This window comes from Oncorhynchus mykiss, chromosome 13 (assembly GCF_013265735.2).
Source record: "Oncorhynchus mykiss isolate Arlee chromosome 13, USDA_OmykA_1.1, whole genome shotgun sequence".
NCBI lineage: Eukaryota > Metazoa > Chordata > Actinopteri > Salmoniformes > Salmonidae > Oncorhynchus > Oncorhynchus mykiss.
In genome coordinates this window covers 20,862,289-20,880,694 of record NC_048577.1, presented here as the reverse complement: position 1 = coordinate 20,880,694, position 18,406 = coordinate 20,862,289, and the positions used below count along the sequence as shown (strand labels likewise).

Here is an 18,406-nt window from a genome sequence, read left to right as displayed (position 1 = left end):
GAGGGGAGTGTACTGTGAAGTGCTGCCTTTCTTTGAAGCTGTGAACTTCTCAAACTACAGCCTAGAACGAGACACATGAACTTTGAGATCATAAGGATCTGTTTTAGTCTGTATTAAGAAGACGCTCTTTCGCTGCGGTGGCTCTTGCTGTTTCTTTCACAAGGTACACAGTCCACACAATGACCAGATTAGCTTGAATGAACTTGTTTTTATTTTTGAACCTCAGTACAGTTTACAAGGAAAACAAAATGTACAGCAGAGTCTGTCAGTCAGCTTACAGTGAACGTAAAATGTACTCAGTACTACGTCCTACTGCTACTGCTGTACATACAGAGGATATTTGGACACACTGTAGTATATCCCAACCTAAAAGCAGCAGGCACGGCAAAGGTAATGCCAAATATTGACTGCCGATTACCCCCTTTATATTGACACTTCTGTTGAATAGTCACCAAAAATAAAATGAAGAACACATATATATTTCTGTAGAAAAGTTATTCCGCGGCTTAGTGAAGTAGAATAAAATGTAGTCCCACATAAAACATAGATAGAAAAATAACTATTGATCAAATGATTATCGTTCAGATAATCCTGATTTCTTTTACTTTTGACACTGTTATTTGTCATAAATAAACGTTGGCACTTGAGTCAAGCATGATTATCCTCTATAAAACATTTGAAATGCTACTTTACTGAAATGCTACATTTCCTTGTGTGTGTGTGTGTGTGTGTGTGGTAATACTGGTGCTAATTAAAAACAAAAAGGAAAGTCCCTGAGATTATTTTTGTGTGTTTGTAATGTTTGTACACAATTCATGTGTGTAAGTGTATAAATGTGTATGCATTATTCCGTTTAGGAGTCTGACTACATGTATGGGTGTATGTGTGTGTTCACGTGCAAATGTGTCTATACTACTTCAACTCCAGGCGGTGCTCGCCGCGCGCAATGTGTGAGGAGAACTCATAGCGGTCCCGGCTGCGGTGGCCACATACATTGCACTCCAGTGGGTCACGGAAGCCGTGGCAGCCCATGTGGATGGTGAACATGACGTAGTCCAGAAACCACACCCTGCAGTGACCGCAGGGGTACACCGCCCCCGCTCCTGTACCTACCCCAACCCCTACCTCCCCCTCGCTCCTTACCACCCTCAGAGCCTCTATGGGGGGCATGGGGTGCGCGTGAGCATGGCTATGGGGGCGTGGAAGGCTGTTGTGGGGACTGGGCCCCAGCAGGTGCCCCAGGCTGTAGATGAGAGGCTGGGAGAGCTGGGCCCGATCGGTTTGGAGTGTGTCCATGCTAGGGTGGCCCTGGCCGGGCCGGGGCAGGTAGGCGAGACCAGTGCTCTGCTGCTGCTCCAGCTTGTGACCATTGGTGAGGGCCAGGGGGCTCATGTCAGCGCGGCTCAGGGGGATGGGGTAGGCCCTGTGGGGGTAGGCAGAGTCAGGGTCCTGGCCTGTGTAGAGGGGCTGGTGGCTGTGGTGGTTCTCGGATCCTGGGGAGGTGAGCGGAGGGTCCATGACGTCAGAGCGGTGGATCAGCTCCCTGTTGAAGCTCAGGTCCAGACACACGCCGTTGTCCCCTGGATCACCCACACAGGGAGAGACACCTTAGCACTCACTCACTCAGCACTGTGCAGGTGGGACCACTAACCCAGAGCCAAAAATACATAAACTGTATATCTCTGTCTACCACACACATATATCTCTATATAAATGGCTCTGCAGTAACCATTTCGCTCTCAGAAAAGAGCCAGAGACGTGCAGTGGAGAGGGAGCCACAAGATAGCCACCTCCACTAACCATAAGGAGCACCAGCAGCAAAGGAGCAAGCTTGGTCACACTTGAAGATAAAAAGCACATTTTGTACAATTGAAATCTTGATAGCTCGTGCAATGGAGAACTAGCAGGCAGCCGCTGACCCTGTAGATAAACGAGCTTCCTACCACAGAACGAACACTAAGAGGGCGTGACAGAACAAGAGATCTGTGTCCCAAACGTCACCCTGTTCTATACAATGCACAATGGAATAGGGCGCCATTTGGTGAACTACAGGGAATAGGGTGCCATTTGGGACTCAGACACAGAGACGAGGAGGAGACGAAGAGGCCTCTCAGTCTCCACGGCTGCAGCTGCTGTTCCACCACAAGAGGAGACGGAGGCATCTGCTCACGTTTCGCGCTCTCGTCTGTTTTTCAACCCTGTGGTCGAACACACCACCTCTCTTTTCCTCCTGTGGTCGTTATATTGCAAGATTTCAGTTCATTTGTCAGGGTGATGGGTGACAGGAGGATCTCTTTAGGCCAGACAGCTTTGCTGTTTCTTTGCAGCGCCTCGAATTCTGAAACGAAACACTCCATGATAAGCGGAGACGCTTGACAAGAAAGTGTGACCTGGGTATTGGAAATGGGTACAACGCCTTAGGGTTTGGGAAGTCAACGTGATGACAAATCACTCATTTACTGAAACGGACGGTTTTCAAACACTCAGCAGTAGTAGTAGTAGTGGTAGTGCAGAAGTTTCAATGAAGCACTACGACTTGGATGTTTATACTCGTCCGTTTGTGTGTGAGAGTGTTCCAGTGTGCAAAAGGCACATCTCCCACGATTGCTTCATGTTATTGGCATTCTATTCCTATGCGTGGTTAACCATACCCACCTAACATATACATGAGGCAGGGAAATTAGGGCAGTGGTCTACCACCCTATGGCGCGGTGCAGCAGATGAGGCTGGCGTTCTGCCCAGAATTCCTGCTTGGGCAAGCAGAGCAAGGGGGGACAGGAGAACTGCATAGATAGAGAGACAGATAGACAGAGAGCGAAAAAGACAGACAGACAGACATGTAGCTTAGACAGACAACAATATGACACACTTAAAAAAAATAAAAATTAATGAAAACGTACATTTGTTTTAATTAAGTGCAACTGGCAGTAAACACGAATACGATAACAGCAGCAGCAGCTTGTAGCAAGGGGTCAGATTATAGTAAAAACCTGACAGGTGCAGCAATGAAGCCAGTAATCAGAGACCCATTACACACAGACATACAATTAATCCACTTGCTATTGAATTGACAAATTAGCAATTTCTCAACAGAATAAGCAACCAGCAGTCTAGTCACAAAGGAATCATCAAATCAAAAATTGCAATTCCTCATTTTGTTTGAATGACTACATCTACAGCCAAAAAAAAAACATCTGCAGTTTTCACCGCCTACACACTCACCCATACCTAGTTAACCCTACCAAGGTGACAACCTGCAAGACAGTTGAGGAATGAGTCAGACTGGTCTTACCAGTGAACTTCTGTGGCATAGAGCTCTTGCGTTTGGCCACGTTGCTCGCCAATCTGTCCAGTAGCAGAGCGCGCTCCGTGCCCATGTGAGTAGTCCTGGACACGTGGGCGTCCTCACCGGCTGAGAGACCCACACACACAGAGACACAGAGAGAGAGAGAGAGAGAGAGAGAGAAAGAGAGAGAGAGAGAGAGAGAGAGGTTTCTTAGCAGTACAGAGGTACAGCAAGGACAAAGTGTGTGCTTTCTGTCCGCTGTGCTGCAACTGTCTACTGCCTCGAGCATTTGAGGTTGTGAAATGATCTTTTTCTTTTACAGAACTAACAAACAAAATGACTTTAAAATGAAACTCGCCCTCAGAGGAACCAATAAAACATTGAGCGCAGCCAAGATAACAAAGCCAGCCCGTGACCTCACTTCCTGGTGTTTTGCCTCATCGACTAGTGAGGCCTGCAGGAGGAAGACCGCAAGGTCGAGGATGTGCTTCCACACCACACGCTATCTATCTGCCGTACTTACGACATTCAACCGACCACAAAACAACTAGGTATTTAATATTTCGCAAACCATCCTGAATGTCCACCATGGCTGGCAAACAGACTTCTGGGGGGGGGGGGGGGGGGGTGTAGTCAGAACAGGACACCGAGACGTTTGTCCTACATCTCTTCTGACTGACTTCCCCTCTGGTGTCCTTACAACACAACGTCTCCCACCGCAACAGCCACAACCTATTTAGCTGTAATGGTGGGGCAACTTACGACCATGAACTAGATGGAATGAAGCTACACAACTCTGCAGCCAGCAAATGTGTATGTGTGTATGTGTGTGTGCACAAATGTGTGAGTAGACAACAGAATGTGCACACATCTGCGTGTGAGTGCCTGCGAATGTTGTATGTGTTTATGTGTGTGTGTGTGTGTGTGATTGCATGAGCAACGTGTGTATGTGTGTATGTCTAAAGTGCATTTGTGTAAGTGTGTATGTGTGTGTCTGAAGTGTGTGTGTGTAACTGAGGGTAGGGAGGAGTGTTCCAGGGCCTCTCACCTCTCTCAGCGTTGCCTGTGTTCTGGATGTACACATGGCACCTCTCTCGGTGCTCTTCAAGGGAGCTGCGCTGCTTGTAACTGCGACCGCAGTGGTTGCACTTGTAGGGCTTCTCTACTGTGAGAAAAGAGTTTCAGTTAAAACTACAAACTCCCACTTCAAACCATCATACCCTTTGCTTACTGAGGCTGTTGTTAAATAATGGGGCAACTGCGATCTCTGCAAGAACCTCCCTTTATTTTTTGAGGTTGTATTTTACTCCCCTTTTCTCACCAATTTCGATCTGGTCTCATCGCTGCAACTCCCCAACGGGCTCGGGAGGCGAAGGTCGAGGCACGCGTCCTCCGAAACATGACCCGCCAAACCACGCTCCTGAACACCCGCCAGCTTAACCCGGAAGCCAGCCGCACCAATGCGTCGGAGGAAACACTGTTCACCTGATGACCGGGGTCAACCTGCAGGCACTCGGCCCGTCACAGTAAGTCGCTAGAGCGCAATGAGCCAAGTAAAGCCCCACCGGTCAAACCATCCCCTAACCCGGACGACGCTGGGCCAATTGTGCGCAGTCCTATGGGACTCTCGGACACGGCCCAGTTGTGGCACAGCCCGGGAAATTAACCCGGGTATGCGCCACTCGGGAGGCCTCAAGAACCTCCTTTAAATGAACGTCACTGACAGCCCCAACATGATATCAACGTATATCTAAATAACTGTGTCATGTACTGTCATGTTGTGTCTTGTCTCTGTCCTTTCCCTTCACCCTGTCTCCCTCTGCTGGTCGTTGTTAGGTTACCTTTTCTCCCCCGCTTTCCCCCAGCTGTTCCTTGTCTCCTCTAACTACCCATTCACCCCGTTTCCCACCTGTTCCCTTTTTCCCTCTGATTAGGTCCCTATATCTCTCTCTGTTTCTGTTCCTGTCCTTGTCGGATTCTTGTTTGTTGTGTTTCATGCCTGAGCCAGACTATCGTCATGTTTGCTGTAACCTTGTCCTGTCCTGTCGGAATCTGCCGGTCTATCTGAGCCTACCTATGTTTGGTTATTAAAGAAGCTCTGTTTAAGTTAGTTCGCTTTTGGGTCCTCATTCACTCACCATAACAGAAGAATCCGACCAAGAATGGACCCAGCGACTTCGGATCCTCTCCACTCAGCCGTCGGGATCCAGGGAGCGATGCTAGGCAGACACGAGCAGGAAGTGTCTGCTGCTCGACATGCCGTTGAGACCCTGGCCACCCAAGTCTCCAACCTCACAGAACAGGTTCACCATCTCCGCCTCGATCCACCGGCCACTTCCAGGGCTTTCGAATCTCCGGAGCCCAGAATCAATAACCCGCCGTGTTACTCTGGGGAGCCCACTGAATGCCGCTCGTTCCTCACCCAGTGTGATATTGTGTTTTCTCTCCAGCCCAACACTTACTCCAGGAGCACTGCTCGTGTCGCCTACGTCATATCTCTCCTTATTGGACGGGCTCGTGAGTGGGGCACGGCAATCTGGGAGGCAAGGGCTGAGTGTACTAACCAGTATCAAGACTTTAAGGAGGAGATGATACGGGTTTTTGATCGATCTGTTTTTGGGGAGGAGGCTTCCAGGGCCCTGTCTTCCCTATGTCAAGGCAATCGATCCATAACAGACTACTCTATTGAGTTTCGCACTCTTGCTGTCTCCAGTGGCTGGAACGAGCCGGCCTTGCTCGCTCGTCTTCTGGAGGGTTTCCGCGCAGAGGTAAAGGATGAGATTCTCTCCCGGGAGGTTCCTTCCAGCGTGGATTCCTTGATTGAACTCGCTATTCGCATTGAGCGACGGGTTGATCTTCGTCACCGAGCTCGTGGAAAGGAGCTCGCGCTCTCCGTCGCCTCCCTCTCCGCATCACTACCATCTTCCTCTGCCGGCTCGGGTGCTGAGCCCATGCAGCTGGGAGGTATCCGCATCTCGACTAAGGAGAGGGAACGGAGAATCACCAACCGCCTCTGTCTCTATTGCGGTTCCGCTGGTCATTTTGTCACTTCATGTCCAGTAAAAGGCCAGAGCTCGTCAGTAAGCGGAGGGCTACTGGTGAGCGCTACTACTCCTGTCTCTCCTTCAAGATCCTGCACTACCTTGTCGGTCCATCTACGCTGGACCGGTTCGTCAGCTTCCTGCAGTGCCTTAATAGACTCTGGGGCGGAGGGCTGTTTTATGGACGAGACCTGGGCTCGGGAACATGACATTCCTCTCAGACAGTTAAAGGAGCCCACGGCCTTGTTCGCTCTGGATGGTAGTCCTCTCCCCAGGATTCAGCGTGAGACGCTACCTTTAACCCTCACTGTTTCTGGTAATCATAGTGAAACCATTTCTTTTTAAATTTTTCGTTCACCTTTTACACCTGTTGTTTTGGGCCATCCCTGGCTAGTTTGTCATAATCCTTCCATTAATTGGTCTAGTAATTCTATCCTCTCCTGGAACGTCTCTTGTCATGTGAAATGTTTAATGTCTGCTATCCCTCCTGTTTCCTCTGTCTCTTCTTCACAGGAGGAGCCTGGTGATTTGACAGGGGTGCCGGAGGAATATCACGATCTGCGCACGGTGTTCAGTCGGTCCAGGGCCACCTCTCTTCCTCCACACCGGTCGTATGATTGTAGTATTGATCTCCTTCCGGGAACCACCCCCCCCCGGGGTAGACTATACTCTCTGTCGGCTCCCGAACGTAAGGCTCTCGAAGATTATTTGTCTGTAGCTCTTGACGCCGGTACCATAGTCCCCTCCTCCTCTCCCGCCGGAGCGGGGTTTTTTTTTGTCAAGAAGAAGGACGGGTCTCTGCGCCCCTGCATAGATTATCGAGGGCTGAATGACATAACAGTGAAGAATCGTTATCCGCTTCCTCTTATGTCTTCAGCCTTCGAGATCCTGCAGGGAGCCAGGTTTTTCACTAAGTTGGACCTTCGTAACGCTTACCATCTCGTGCGCATCAGGGAGGGGGACGAGTGGAAGACGGCGTTTAACACTCCGTTAGGGCACTTTGAATACCGGGTTCTTCCTTTCGGCCTCGCTAACGCTCCAGCTGTCTTTCAGGCATTAGTCAATGATGTCCTGAGAGACATGCTGAACATCTTTGTTTTCGTTTACCTTGACGATATCCTGATTTTTTCACCGTCACTCCAGATTCATGTTCAGCACGTTCGACGTGTCCTCCAGCGCCTTTTAGAGAATTGTCTTTTTGTGAAGGCTGAGAAGTGCACTTTTCATGCCTCCTCCGTCACATTTCTCGGTTCTGTTATTTCCGCTGAAGGCATTAAGATGGATCCCGCTAAGGTCCAAGCTGTCATTGATTGGCCCGTCCCTAAGTCACGCGTCGAGCTGCAGCGCTTTCTCGGCTTCGCGAACTTCTATCGTCGTTTCATCCGTAATTTCGGTCAGGTGGCAGCTCCTCTCACAGCCCTTACTTCTGTCAAGACGTGCTTTAAGTGGTCCGTTTCCGCCCAGGGAGCTTTTGATCTCCTCAAGAATCGTTTTACATCCGCTCCTATCCTTGTTACACCTGACGTCTCTAGACAGTTCGTTGTCTAGGTTGACGCGTCAGAGGTGGGCGTGGGAGCCATCCTTTCTCAGCGCTCCCTCTCTGACGACAAGGTCCACCCATGCGCGTATTTTTCTCATCGCCTGTCGCCGTCGGAACGTAACTATGATGTGGGTAACCGCGAACTGCTCGCCATCCGGTTAGCCCTAGGCGAATGGCGACAGTGGTTGGAGGGGGCGACCGTTCCTTTTGTCGTTTGGACTGACCATAGGAACCTTGAGTACATCCGTTCTGCCAAACGACTTAATGCGCGTCAGGCGCGTTGGGCGCTGTTTTTCGCTCGTTTCGAGTTCGTGATTTCTTATCGTCCGGGCTCTAAGAACACCAAGCCTGATGCTTTGTCTCGTCTCTTCAGTTCTTCAGTAGCCTCCACTGACCCCGAGGGGATTCTCCCTGAGGGGCGTGTTGTCGGGTTGACTGTCTGGGGAATTGAGAGGCAGGTAAAACAAGCGCTCACTCACACTCCGTCGCCGCGCCCTTGTCCTAGGAACCTTCTTTTCGTTCCCATTCCTACTCGTCTGGCCGTTCTTCAGTGGGCTCACTCTGCCAAGTTAGCCGGCCACCCTGGCGTTCGGGGTACGCTTGCTTCCATTCGCCAGCGTTTTTGGTGGCCCACCCGGGAGCATGACACGCGTCGTTTCGTGGCTGCTTGTTCGGTCTGCGCGCAGACTAAGTCCGGTAACTCTCCTCCTGCCGGCCGTCTCAGGCCGCTTCCTATTCCCTCTCGACCGTGGTCTCACATCGCCTTAGATTTTGTCACCGGACTGCCTTCGTCAGCGGGGAAGACTGTTATTCTTACGGTTGTCGATAGGTTCTCTAAGGCGGCTCATTTCATTCCCCTTGCTAAGCTTCCTTCTGCTAAAGAGACGGCACAAATCATCATCGAGAATGTTTTCAGAATTCATGGCCTTCCGTCAGACGTCGTTTCGGACAGAGGTCCGCAATTCACGTCTCAATTTTGGAGGGAGTTTTGCCGTTTGATTGGGGCTTCCGTCAGTCTCTCTTCCGGCTTTCACCCCCAGTCTAACGGTCAAGCAGAACGGGCCAATCAGACTATTGGTCGCATCTTACGCAGTCTTTCTTTTCGTAACCCTGCGTCTTGGTCAGAACAGCTCCCCTGGGCAGAATACGCCCACAACTCGCTTCCTTCGTCTGCGACCGGGCTATCTCCTTTTCAGAGTAGCCTCGGGTACCAGCCTCCGCTGTTCTCATCTCAGTTCGCCGAGTCCAGCGTCCCCTCCGCTCAGGCTTTTGTCCAACGTTGCGAGCGCACCTGGAAGAGGGTCAGGTCTGCACTTTGCCGTTATAGGACGCAGACTGTGAGGGCTGCTAATAAGCGTAGAACTAAGAGTCCTAGATATTGTCGCGGTCAGAGAGTTTGGCTCTCCACTCAGAACCTTCCCCTTAAGACGGCTTCTCGCAAGTTGACCCCGCGGTTCATTGGTCCGTTCCGTATTTCTCGGGTCATTAATCCTGTCGCAGTTCGACTTCTTCTTCCGCGATACCTTCGTCGCGTCCACCCGGTCTTCCATGTCTCCTGCATCAAGCCCGTCCTTCGCGCCCCCGCTCGTCTTCCCCCCCCCCCCCCCCATCCTTGTCGAGGGCGCACCCATCTACAGGGTCCGTAGAATTTTGGACATGCGTCCTCGGGGCCGTGGTCACCAGTACCTCGTAGATTGGGAGGGGTACGGTCCTGAGGAGAGGAGTTGGGTTCCCTCTCGGGACGTGCTGGACCGTGCGCTGATCGAGGATTTCCTCCGTTGCCGCCAGGTTTCCTCCTCGAGTGCGCCAGGAGGCGCTCGGTGAGTGGGGGGGTACTGTCATGTACTGTCATGTTGTGTCTTGTCTCTGTCCTTTCCCTTCACCCTGTCTCCCTCTGCTGGTCGTTGTTAGGTTACCTTTTCTCCCCCGCTTTCCCCCAGCTGTTCCTTGTCTCCTCTAACTACCCATTCACCCCGTTTCCCACCTGTTCCCTTTTTCCCTCTGATTAGGTCCCTATATCTCTCTCTGTTTCTGTTCCTGTCCTTGTCGGATTCTTGTTTGTTGTGTTTCATGCCTGAGCCAGACTATCGTCATGTTTGCTGTAACCTTGTCCTGTCCTGTCGGAATCTGCCGGTCTATCTGAGCCTACCTATGTTTGGTTATTAAAGAAGCTCTGTTTAAGTTAGTTCGCTTTTGGGTCCTCATTCACTCACCATAACAAACTGTGTGCAGACAGGTTATAGGTACTTACGTGTGTGTGTGTGTGTGTGTGTGTGTGTGTGTGTGTTTGCATGTGTACGCATATATTTTGTGCACGTGTGTAAGTAAGTGCGAACAGGTGGAAAATACCTGAGTTTGTGTTATTATGAGATGCATGTGTGGTTATACATATCTAAACGCAGGTGGCACACAGATGGTGGATAGGTACTTGAGTGAGTGCGCAGGTGTCCGCTGAGGGCGTCTCGCCTGCGGCAGGCGTAGCTGCACATCGGGCACTTGAAGGGCTTCTCCCCGGAGTGCAGTTTGATGTGGCGAAGCAGGTTTCCCTTCTGGGTGAAGGAGGCGCCACACTGGCTGCAGTGGAACGGACGTTCACCTGGGTGTAGGGAAAAACAGAGGGTCAACACCGCCAAGACTTACTGATACAGTAGTTATGTAGCGTATAGTTGAGCTACTGTGGTACGTGAACTCGTATGTATTACTTTGTAGTACTGTGACTGAATAGGAGTTAACACTTGGTTTGTTATAAAGCAGACGGTTGAGTGAAGTGTGCTTGCTGTGTTATAGCAGATGTTGAACATTTTATCAGTGCTAGGGCAAGTATTGCAGAGTGCATGTAAAGTCAAATGTGTCCATTCAGAGTGTGACGCACGAGTCACTGTACATATTGAAACACAAATATTTTAATCAAACACCTTGATCTACTGAGTTTATAATAAAAAAAACACCATTATTTAAGGTCAGGGTTGGTTTGGCTGTGTTACTCTGCTCACCGGTGTGGCTTCGCTTGTGCACGAGCAGCACATTGATGCTGACGCAGGACAGGCCACAGATGTCACAGTTGAGCTTGCCTGCTGCCTGGCTGCGGGGTTCTGCTGCATACGGCGAGTAGTCGGTGTGGGCGTCCTGCGGGCCTGTGCTCTCATACTTTACATAATCTGCCAGAGACAGGTCTTGTGGTTCGTTAAGGGTTTCTCCCTCTTCCTCCCCTTCCCCCCCCCCCCTTCTCCTTCATCTTCCTCATCCCTTTCCTTCTCCTCCTCTTCCTCTTCTTCATAAAGGTAATTGTCTCGTTCACCTTCTTCTTCACTCTTGGGGTACTGATCGTCATTGTCGTCATACTCTTCATTCTCAGTTTTCACAGGAACCCCATCTAGGAAGGAGGGGAGAGAAAGAGAGGGTTAAATATATTTCCCTCCTTGGTTATTTGACTTCATGAGCACCTAGGGCAAATTGAAACTAGTTATGGCTGGTCTATGGTGGTAAAACAACATTAAAGAAATCAATATTTTTTGCTTTTTGACTAGTCTTATTTTAGCTGACCGGTTTCATAAACAGACTGACTGACTTTAAAGGGGCAATCAGCAGTTGCTCCGTCCATTTTTGGACTTATAAGTTAATTATATGTACCCATAGATTCTTGAAGAATATAACTTATAAATGCCTCATGAGCTTAATTCAACTGTCGTAGCCCATCAGAGCCCAAAATATATGCTTGTTTTACTCCAATGTTTGTAAACAAAGAACATGTAAACAAACCCTATATAGCCTCAGAACATGGTTAAAACTATAATTTTGATCTCATGGATGGTCAATCCTTGCATCCATAGCTCTGCCGATGAATTTGAGAGTGATTACATTTCTCCAGTCCCATCCCTTGGCTTGTTACCGAACCAGGGGTGGGGAGCTGGCTTTGTTATTGTTTCTACTGCCGATTGCCACTTTAAGACCCAAAAGTTAGTATTTTGTCCACTGCCAGTGTGCGAAGAGAAAAATGCCGGTCTATGTTGTAAAACCTATCTAATGAATCTACATGCAGTTTTCTGCAAATATGGACATAAATAGCTTCCCAGCTAACACAGCATTCTGAGAACCAGATGATTCAGAGAGCTTGGTGAGAGCGTGGTTGTTCTATGATTAATTTGCACACAACCTTCCCACAACTTTCCGGGAATGGTGCAGGATAGTTGCTAGGCTTTGGAATATTCTCAGCACATTTAAGGAACTTGACAAAAAAAAAAAAACATTATTTTCTTGGTGTTTCATTACCTTAACAGAATGTTTTCTAAATGTTCAAACATGGTTACATTTTATTTCACTGTTAGTAATGTTCTAGGAACGTTCTCCAAATGGTTTGACATTGGGAATGTTCTCAAATTGTTCCAAGAACATTAAGAAACAATGTTCTTCTGTGGGAATTTCAGTACATCAGCAATTACGTTTCCTACAAGTTTCCTCATGGTTCTATTGAAAAGTCATGTTCTCAAATTGTTCCGAGAACCAAAATGTTGTAATGTTCAGAGAAGGTTCTAAGAATGTCATTTAAAAACATACAACTTTCCATAAAAAACATAAGAACACTTTCAGAGATTTACATTTACATTCCGCCCTCAGCATCAACAAAACTCTCTCTAAACTCTACCTTGTTAATGGTGTTCAGGTGTGTTGGCCGTGCCCACTAATTGGCCACACCTGATCTTAATGAGTGCTTGCATGGTATGCTAGCTCCATCCTGGTGGCGCAGTGGACTAATTCCATGGTTAGAAAACAGAAGATTTTTGGTTCAAATCTTCACTGATGGTGTGTCACAATAAAAAATAAAGGTGTTTGCATAAGTACTGCTTCATAAGGAAATGGATTTTCATGTGTCTTATCTGTGCTTGGATTTCAAAAAAGTTAACCCACAATAGGATAGCAGTGTTATTAAGTGTTATTGAAACATTCAGGTGAAAGGTTTAAGGAAGTTATTAAAAAACCTCCAAATAACCTATCATTTCCATTCTCAGAGCTTTCATAAAACCTCCCAGGAAAACTTTCAAGGAACCAGAGTAAAACATTCGCATAACCTCCCTGCAACTTAAAAATAAAACATTCTCATAACATTTAAAAAACTTTCAGTTTTACCAGTCAGGAAACATATGGCTTCGTTCCCACAACCAATGTGAAACTGAAAATATGCAGTACCAGTCAAAAATGTGGACAAATCTACTCATTCAAGGGTTTTTCTTATTTTTTTTAACCATTTTCTACGTTGCAGAATAATAGTGAAGACATCAAAACTATGAAATAACACATTTAGAATCATGTAGTGACCAATTTTTTTTTAAACAAATCAAAATATATTTTTTATTCTTCAAATTAACCATGACAACTTTGCACACTCTTGGCATTCTCTCAACCAGCTTCACCTGGAATGCTTATCCAACAGTCTTGAACGAGTTCCCACATATGCTGAGCACTTGTTGGCTGCTTTTCCTTCACTCTGCGGTCCAACTCATCCCAAACCATCTCAAATGGGTTGAGGCCGGGTGATTGTGGAGGCCAGGTAATCTGATGCAGCACTCCATCATTCTCCTTCTTGGACAAATATCCCTTGCACAGCCTGGAGGTGTGTTTTGGGTCATTGTCCTGTTGAAAAACAAACAATAGTCCCACTAAGCGCAAACAAGATGGGATGTCGTATTGCTACAAAATGCTTTGGTAGCCATGTTGGTTAAGCGTGCCTTAAATTATAAATAAATCACTGACAGTGTCACCATCACACCACCTCCTCCATGCTTCACGGTGGGAACCACACATCATCCATTCATATACCCTGCGTCTCACAAAGGCACGGCGGTTGGAACCAAAAATCTCAAATTTGGACTCATCAGACCAAAGGACAGACTCCCACCGGTCTGATGTCCATTGATTTTGTTTCTTGGCCCAAGCAAGTCTCTTCTTCTTATTGGTATCCTTTAGTAGTGGTTTCTTTGCAGCAATTCGACCATTAAGGCCTGAATCACGCAGTCTCTTCTGAACAGTTGATGTTGAGATGTGTCTGTTACATGAACTCTGTGAAAATCATTTTTGGGCTGCTGTTAACTCTAATGAACGTATCCTCTGCAGCAGAGGTAACTCTGGGTCTTCCTTTCCTGTGGCGGTCCTCATGAGAGACAGTTTCTTCATAGCACTTGATGGTTTTTGTGACTGCACTTGAAGAAACTTTCAAAGTTCTTGAAATGTTCCGCATTGACTGACCTTTGTGTCTTAAATTAATGATGGACTGTTTGCTTATTTGAGCTGTTCTTGCCATAATATGGACTTGGTCTTTTACCACCCCTACCTTGTCACAACACAACTGATGTGCTCAAACGTATTAAGAAGGAAAGAAATTCCACAAATGAACTTTTAACAAGGCACAGCTGTTGATTGAAATGCATACCAGGTGACTACCTCATGAAGCTGGTTGAGAGAATGCCAAGACTGTGCAACACTGTCATCAAGGCAAAGGGTGGCTACTTTGAAGAATTTGTTTAACACTTTTTTGGTTACTACATGATTCCATATGTGTTATTTCATAGTTTTGATGTCTTCACTATTATTCTACAATGTAGGAAATAGTAAAATAAAGAAAATCCTTGAATGAGTAGGTGTGTCCAAACTTTTGACTGGTACTGTACATTCCCACAACTACCAAAGCACCAAATATGCTAGCTGGGTTAGCAGAGCTCCACGGGGCCAATCATCAGACAGAAACTTCTACAAGGTTTTGTGATAAACGCCACATCTCCACTTCTACATTTGTATTTACGCTTAGAATATTTTATAATATTGACACCAGCCCGTCTCCTAGTTTTGTTAGGCGAATTTAGGACAAGGCAGACTGCCAGAGAAAGATTTAGGAGATGTTTTTCGTAGATAACAGCAAGGCATTTCCTTTCAATGCTCAGAAACCAGAACCAGGGCAGGGACAAAGCGGCAAAGAGAAACCTCTCAGTCAACGTCGAAGAAAAGAAAACAACAGCCATGCTTCATCTTCTTCTGGTCATACAGATTGAGAGCATAGCCCTCCCCATAAGTGTAGCATTGCCTTTTCAAGTTAGAAGTGTATACCCCAAACCACGCAAGTGTGCAACCCAAGTCCTTAAAAGTGCATAACTCAAACCCAGCAAATGTACACCAATATAGGGCTGGGTGATATATTGTGAATACCTACATACTGGTGTGGATTTTTCAAATACCATATTTAAAGATGTTTTTCATACAGTGCTAAATAACTTAAAAGTTCAACAAATGGACTACTTCACTGTCAGTATTGTCCTAGTTTGATCACGAATAAAAACCAGAGTTTGTTGCCATTCTAGGGTCATGTCCTACTTCTAAAACATATTTGGAACTTGTATTTTTCAGAAACATACAAATGTCATCAAAAATGAGAAAAATATAGTGAAATGATATTTGGGCCATATCGCCAAGCCCCACACCAATAAGTCCTGCAAGAGTAGGCCTACACCCCAAGCATTGCAAGTTTAAGACCCAAACCCTGCAAGTGTGCACCTCATACCATACAAGTAAATCCCAAGCCCTGCAGTTGTATAGGCTATCCCCTAAGTCCTACAGTCTATATATCCTACAACTGCACCTGTGTACACGTCAAGTCCTGGGCTCTGGCCTGCAATGCCTGTCCCTGCTGAGAGTCAACCAACCCCTGTCGAGACTCAAGTTATATTCCATCCAGAAACCACATTGTGGTCTCAGCGGTGGCTGATGCTCTTCCTTGTCATGAAAAGCGCTCAGAGGTGCGATGGAAACAGAAAGAGGCCCCATATAGAGTCCAGGGCCTGAGCGCAGTGAACCGCAGGGCGCGCTTCAGTAGAAATTCAGAGCTACAGGGTTACACCCCGACTGTGTAGCTGTGGCAAAATACTAAAATAAGGAAGCGCATGGCCTCCAGTAGTAGCTCCAGCAGACTTACACCACACCGGTAACACTTTATTTAAGGGGCCATAATAAACCATTTATAAGGCATTTAAAAACAGTTTTTATTCACAATTGTATTTATCATTACTCCCACATCTGTAAATGTTAGTAAGTTAGTTATTCACACATGTATATATATATTTCCTTAAACATCCTGTGTTGTGTGCCGATTATTTTGCCATGTACTGCAGGAATGTCTACCAATGGCATGCCCGTCTTTTTGTGAGATATTACACTGCTCACTCAAAACATGTATAAAGTACACATAAAGTATCAATTGTGCTCACTTTAGATTAGGGACTGCAAATAAAACGCATGTATACCTTATGATTAGTAATGATTCATAAATGGTTTATAAATGTGGAAGTAATGATTAATAAATGCCTTATAAATGGTTTTTTTACAGACCCTTAAAATAAAGTGTTACCAGCAACTCCTCTAACTCAGGTTGTAAAATGGAGTCAATGACTGGTTAACACTTTGGTGGTCTTGGGCGTCTGACCTCCTTTGTTCACAGCCTCTGTTAAGCCCAATGGCTTGTGCATTTCATCCCATTGGTCAGTTGAGTATTGAACACAAGTGGGTAAACTAGTCAATACAACATGGTTTTGGGGCAATGTTCTCATCAACACGTGTTTTGTACCTGTCATTCCCTCGTTTCCTGTGGGTTCTGAGCACTCCATTCCACTCTCTGAGGTCTTCCCTGGGGCCTCCTCTTCCTCTCCCTGTCTCTCCCCTGCCCCTTCTCCTCTCTCCTCCTCCTCTGCCTGTGGCCTCTCATCTGTCACGGCGCTGCTAACGTCTGTGAAGAGAGCATCGCCATCTTAGTCTTTAATACCGAGCCTAACAAACATCTCAAACCGTTTGCGTTTTTTTTTGGGGCATCATTTTTTTTTTTTGTAAGTCAATTTATGACGATTGCACTGTGCACAACATCCTTTTTGCAACAATAAAGATGATTAGCCTACGGTATGGAATATAAATTAGGGTGAAAGTTCTACGTTGAAAAAAGCTGTCATACCCATCGTTTCATCTTGTGATGACTTGAGCTCTTGTTTTTCCTCTGTGTTCATCTTCATTGATTCTCTGTGGAAATAAAAACACAAAAAAGGCAGTGTGCCAACTAACCCATTACTGCAAAAGTTAACATGAACCTCAGAAAGCACTAAATCGGTTATTATATGCTAAACAATATTGATTTCATTTGGCATATTTCCATGGAATTAGTGACTTTTCATGCAATAAGCCACTAAGTAGGGCATACGCAATGCAATATGTATATACATTTTTAAAAAATCATGAAAATAACCATGAAAACGACTAAATAAATGTGTGGTAAATTGTTCGTGCATGGTCCATTGCTCAACCCTAGCAGTTCATTCAAATGAAGAAGAAAAAATATGACGATCACTGAACATGCATTTCCTGCCAAGATGATGCAAATAGAAAACTGTGAAAGAGACAATTCTACACTTCTACAGCAATGTAGCCATACAATTCTCCAGCATATTATTTTATTTTTCAACAGAAAAGACACCCTGCCATTGAGGTAGTTCATTGATTTGACAAAGTTAAGCCCTATTTCTTACAGCACACATAGGTGTTTTCCTGCTTAAAACTATATACAACTCTCATTATCACAATACTTTTTGAATTATAGCTAAATGCACCTATTTTAATGTGAACTATTCCGTTTTTTTCTATACAGTAGGCTTATCTTCCTATTCCCATTTCACATTCCTGTTAAAAATATATTTAACTCGGGGAGGACAACAGCAGTTTTCATAATCTCTTTTTAAAACGTCTCACCTGTAATGTGTGTATCTCCCCCCTGATACTGAAGCGCTCACGTCCAGTTTTAAATTCACCTGTCTCTCCCGCCGTTCAGATTCCCTTCTCCGCCACTGGATCGCCTCGCGTTATGGATAAGCCAAAGTTGACGTCATACGCTAAACTTTGGAGACCGTCTTAAAGGAACAGGCGACGGATGTTTTTGTTGTTGCCTAAACGAAGTGATGGAAATACTTTGTAATGGCATAGGAAGACTAGAGTGAAGACATTTTAAGAATGGGGGTGAAGTGAAACTGTTGAAGTGGTGAATATGCGTTATACATGTATGCATGGATTTATCATTATGATATGAATGACTACGATCGATCAAAACAGGATATTACAGTAGACGTTCAACGACGGGCTCCGAATAATATACAAGTAACCCACCTTGTGGCCAAAGACTGCTACTGCCTCCTCTTTCCATTTAAAGTGTTTTTGTGCATGTATCCCTGCCAATTATTTAATAACTTGCCAGTAAGTCTATCCACTGATTGCATGAATAGACCATGACCAAACATGGTAATGCTGTCAGAAGAAACTTTTGTTTGGGTAATGGATATTGATGCATTCATGTGGTCTACCGGCTCAAACAGCCTTTTGTTCTGTCTACCACAGGTAACCTTTTGTTCTGTCTACCACAGGTAACCTTTTGTTCTGTCTACCACAGGTAACCTTTTGTTCTGTCTACTACAGGTAACCTTTTGTTCTGTTTACCACAGGTAACATTTTGTTCTGTCTACCACA

At 46.2% G+C, this 18,406-nt stretch overlaps 1 protein-coding gene across 1 annotated transcript in view; it reads right to left on the bottom strand.

The window, feature by feature from the left end:
* Positions 1-191: 191 nt before the first annotated feature.
* The window catches only part of LOC110485904 (zinc finger protein Aiolos), a 20,134-nt gene continuing 1,919 nt past the window's right edge, over positions 192-18,406 (bottom strand). Inside the window, 8 exon segments of the mRNA XM_036940578.1 lie at positions 192-1,580; positions 3,293-3,412; positions 4,335-4,451; positions 10,296-10,463; positions 10,861-11,082; positions 11,085-11,240; positions 16,473-16,631; positions 16,851-16,915. Coding sequence (XP_036796473.1) covers positions 913-1,580; positions 3,293-3,412; positions 4,335-4,451; positions 10,296-10,463; positions 10,861-11,082; positions 11,085-11,240; positions 16,473-16,631; positions 16,851-16,908 — 1,668 coding nt within the window. The 5' untranslated portion in view covers positions 16,909-16,915 and the 3' untranslated portion in view covers positions 192-912.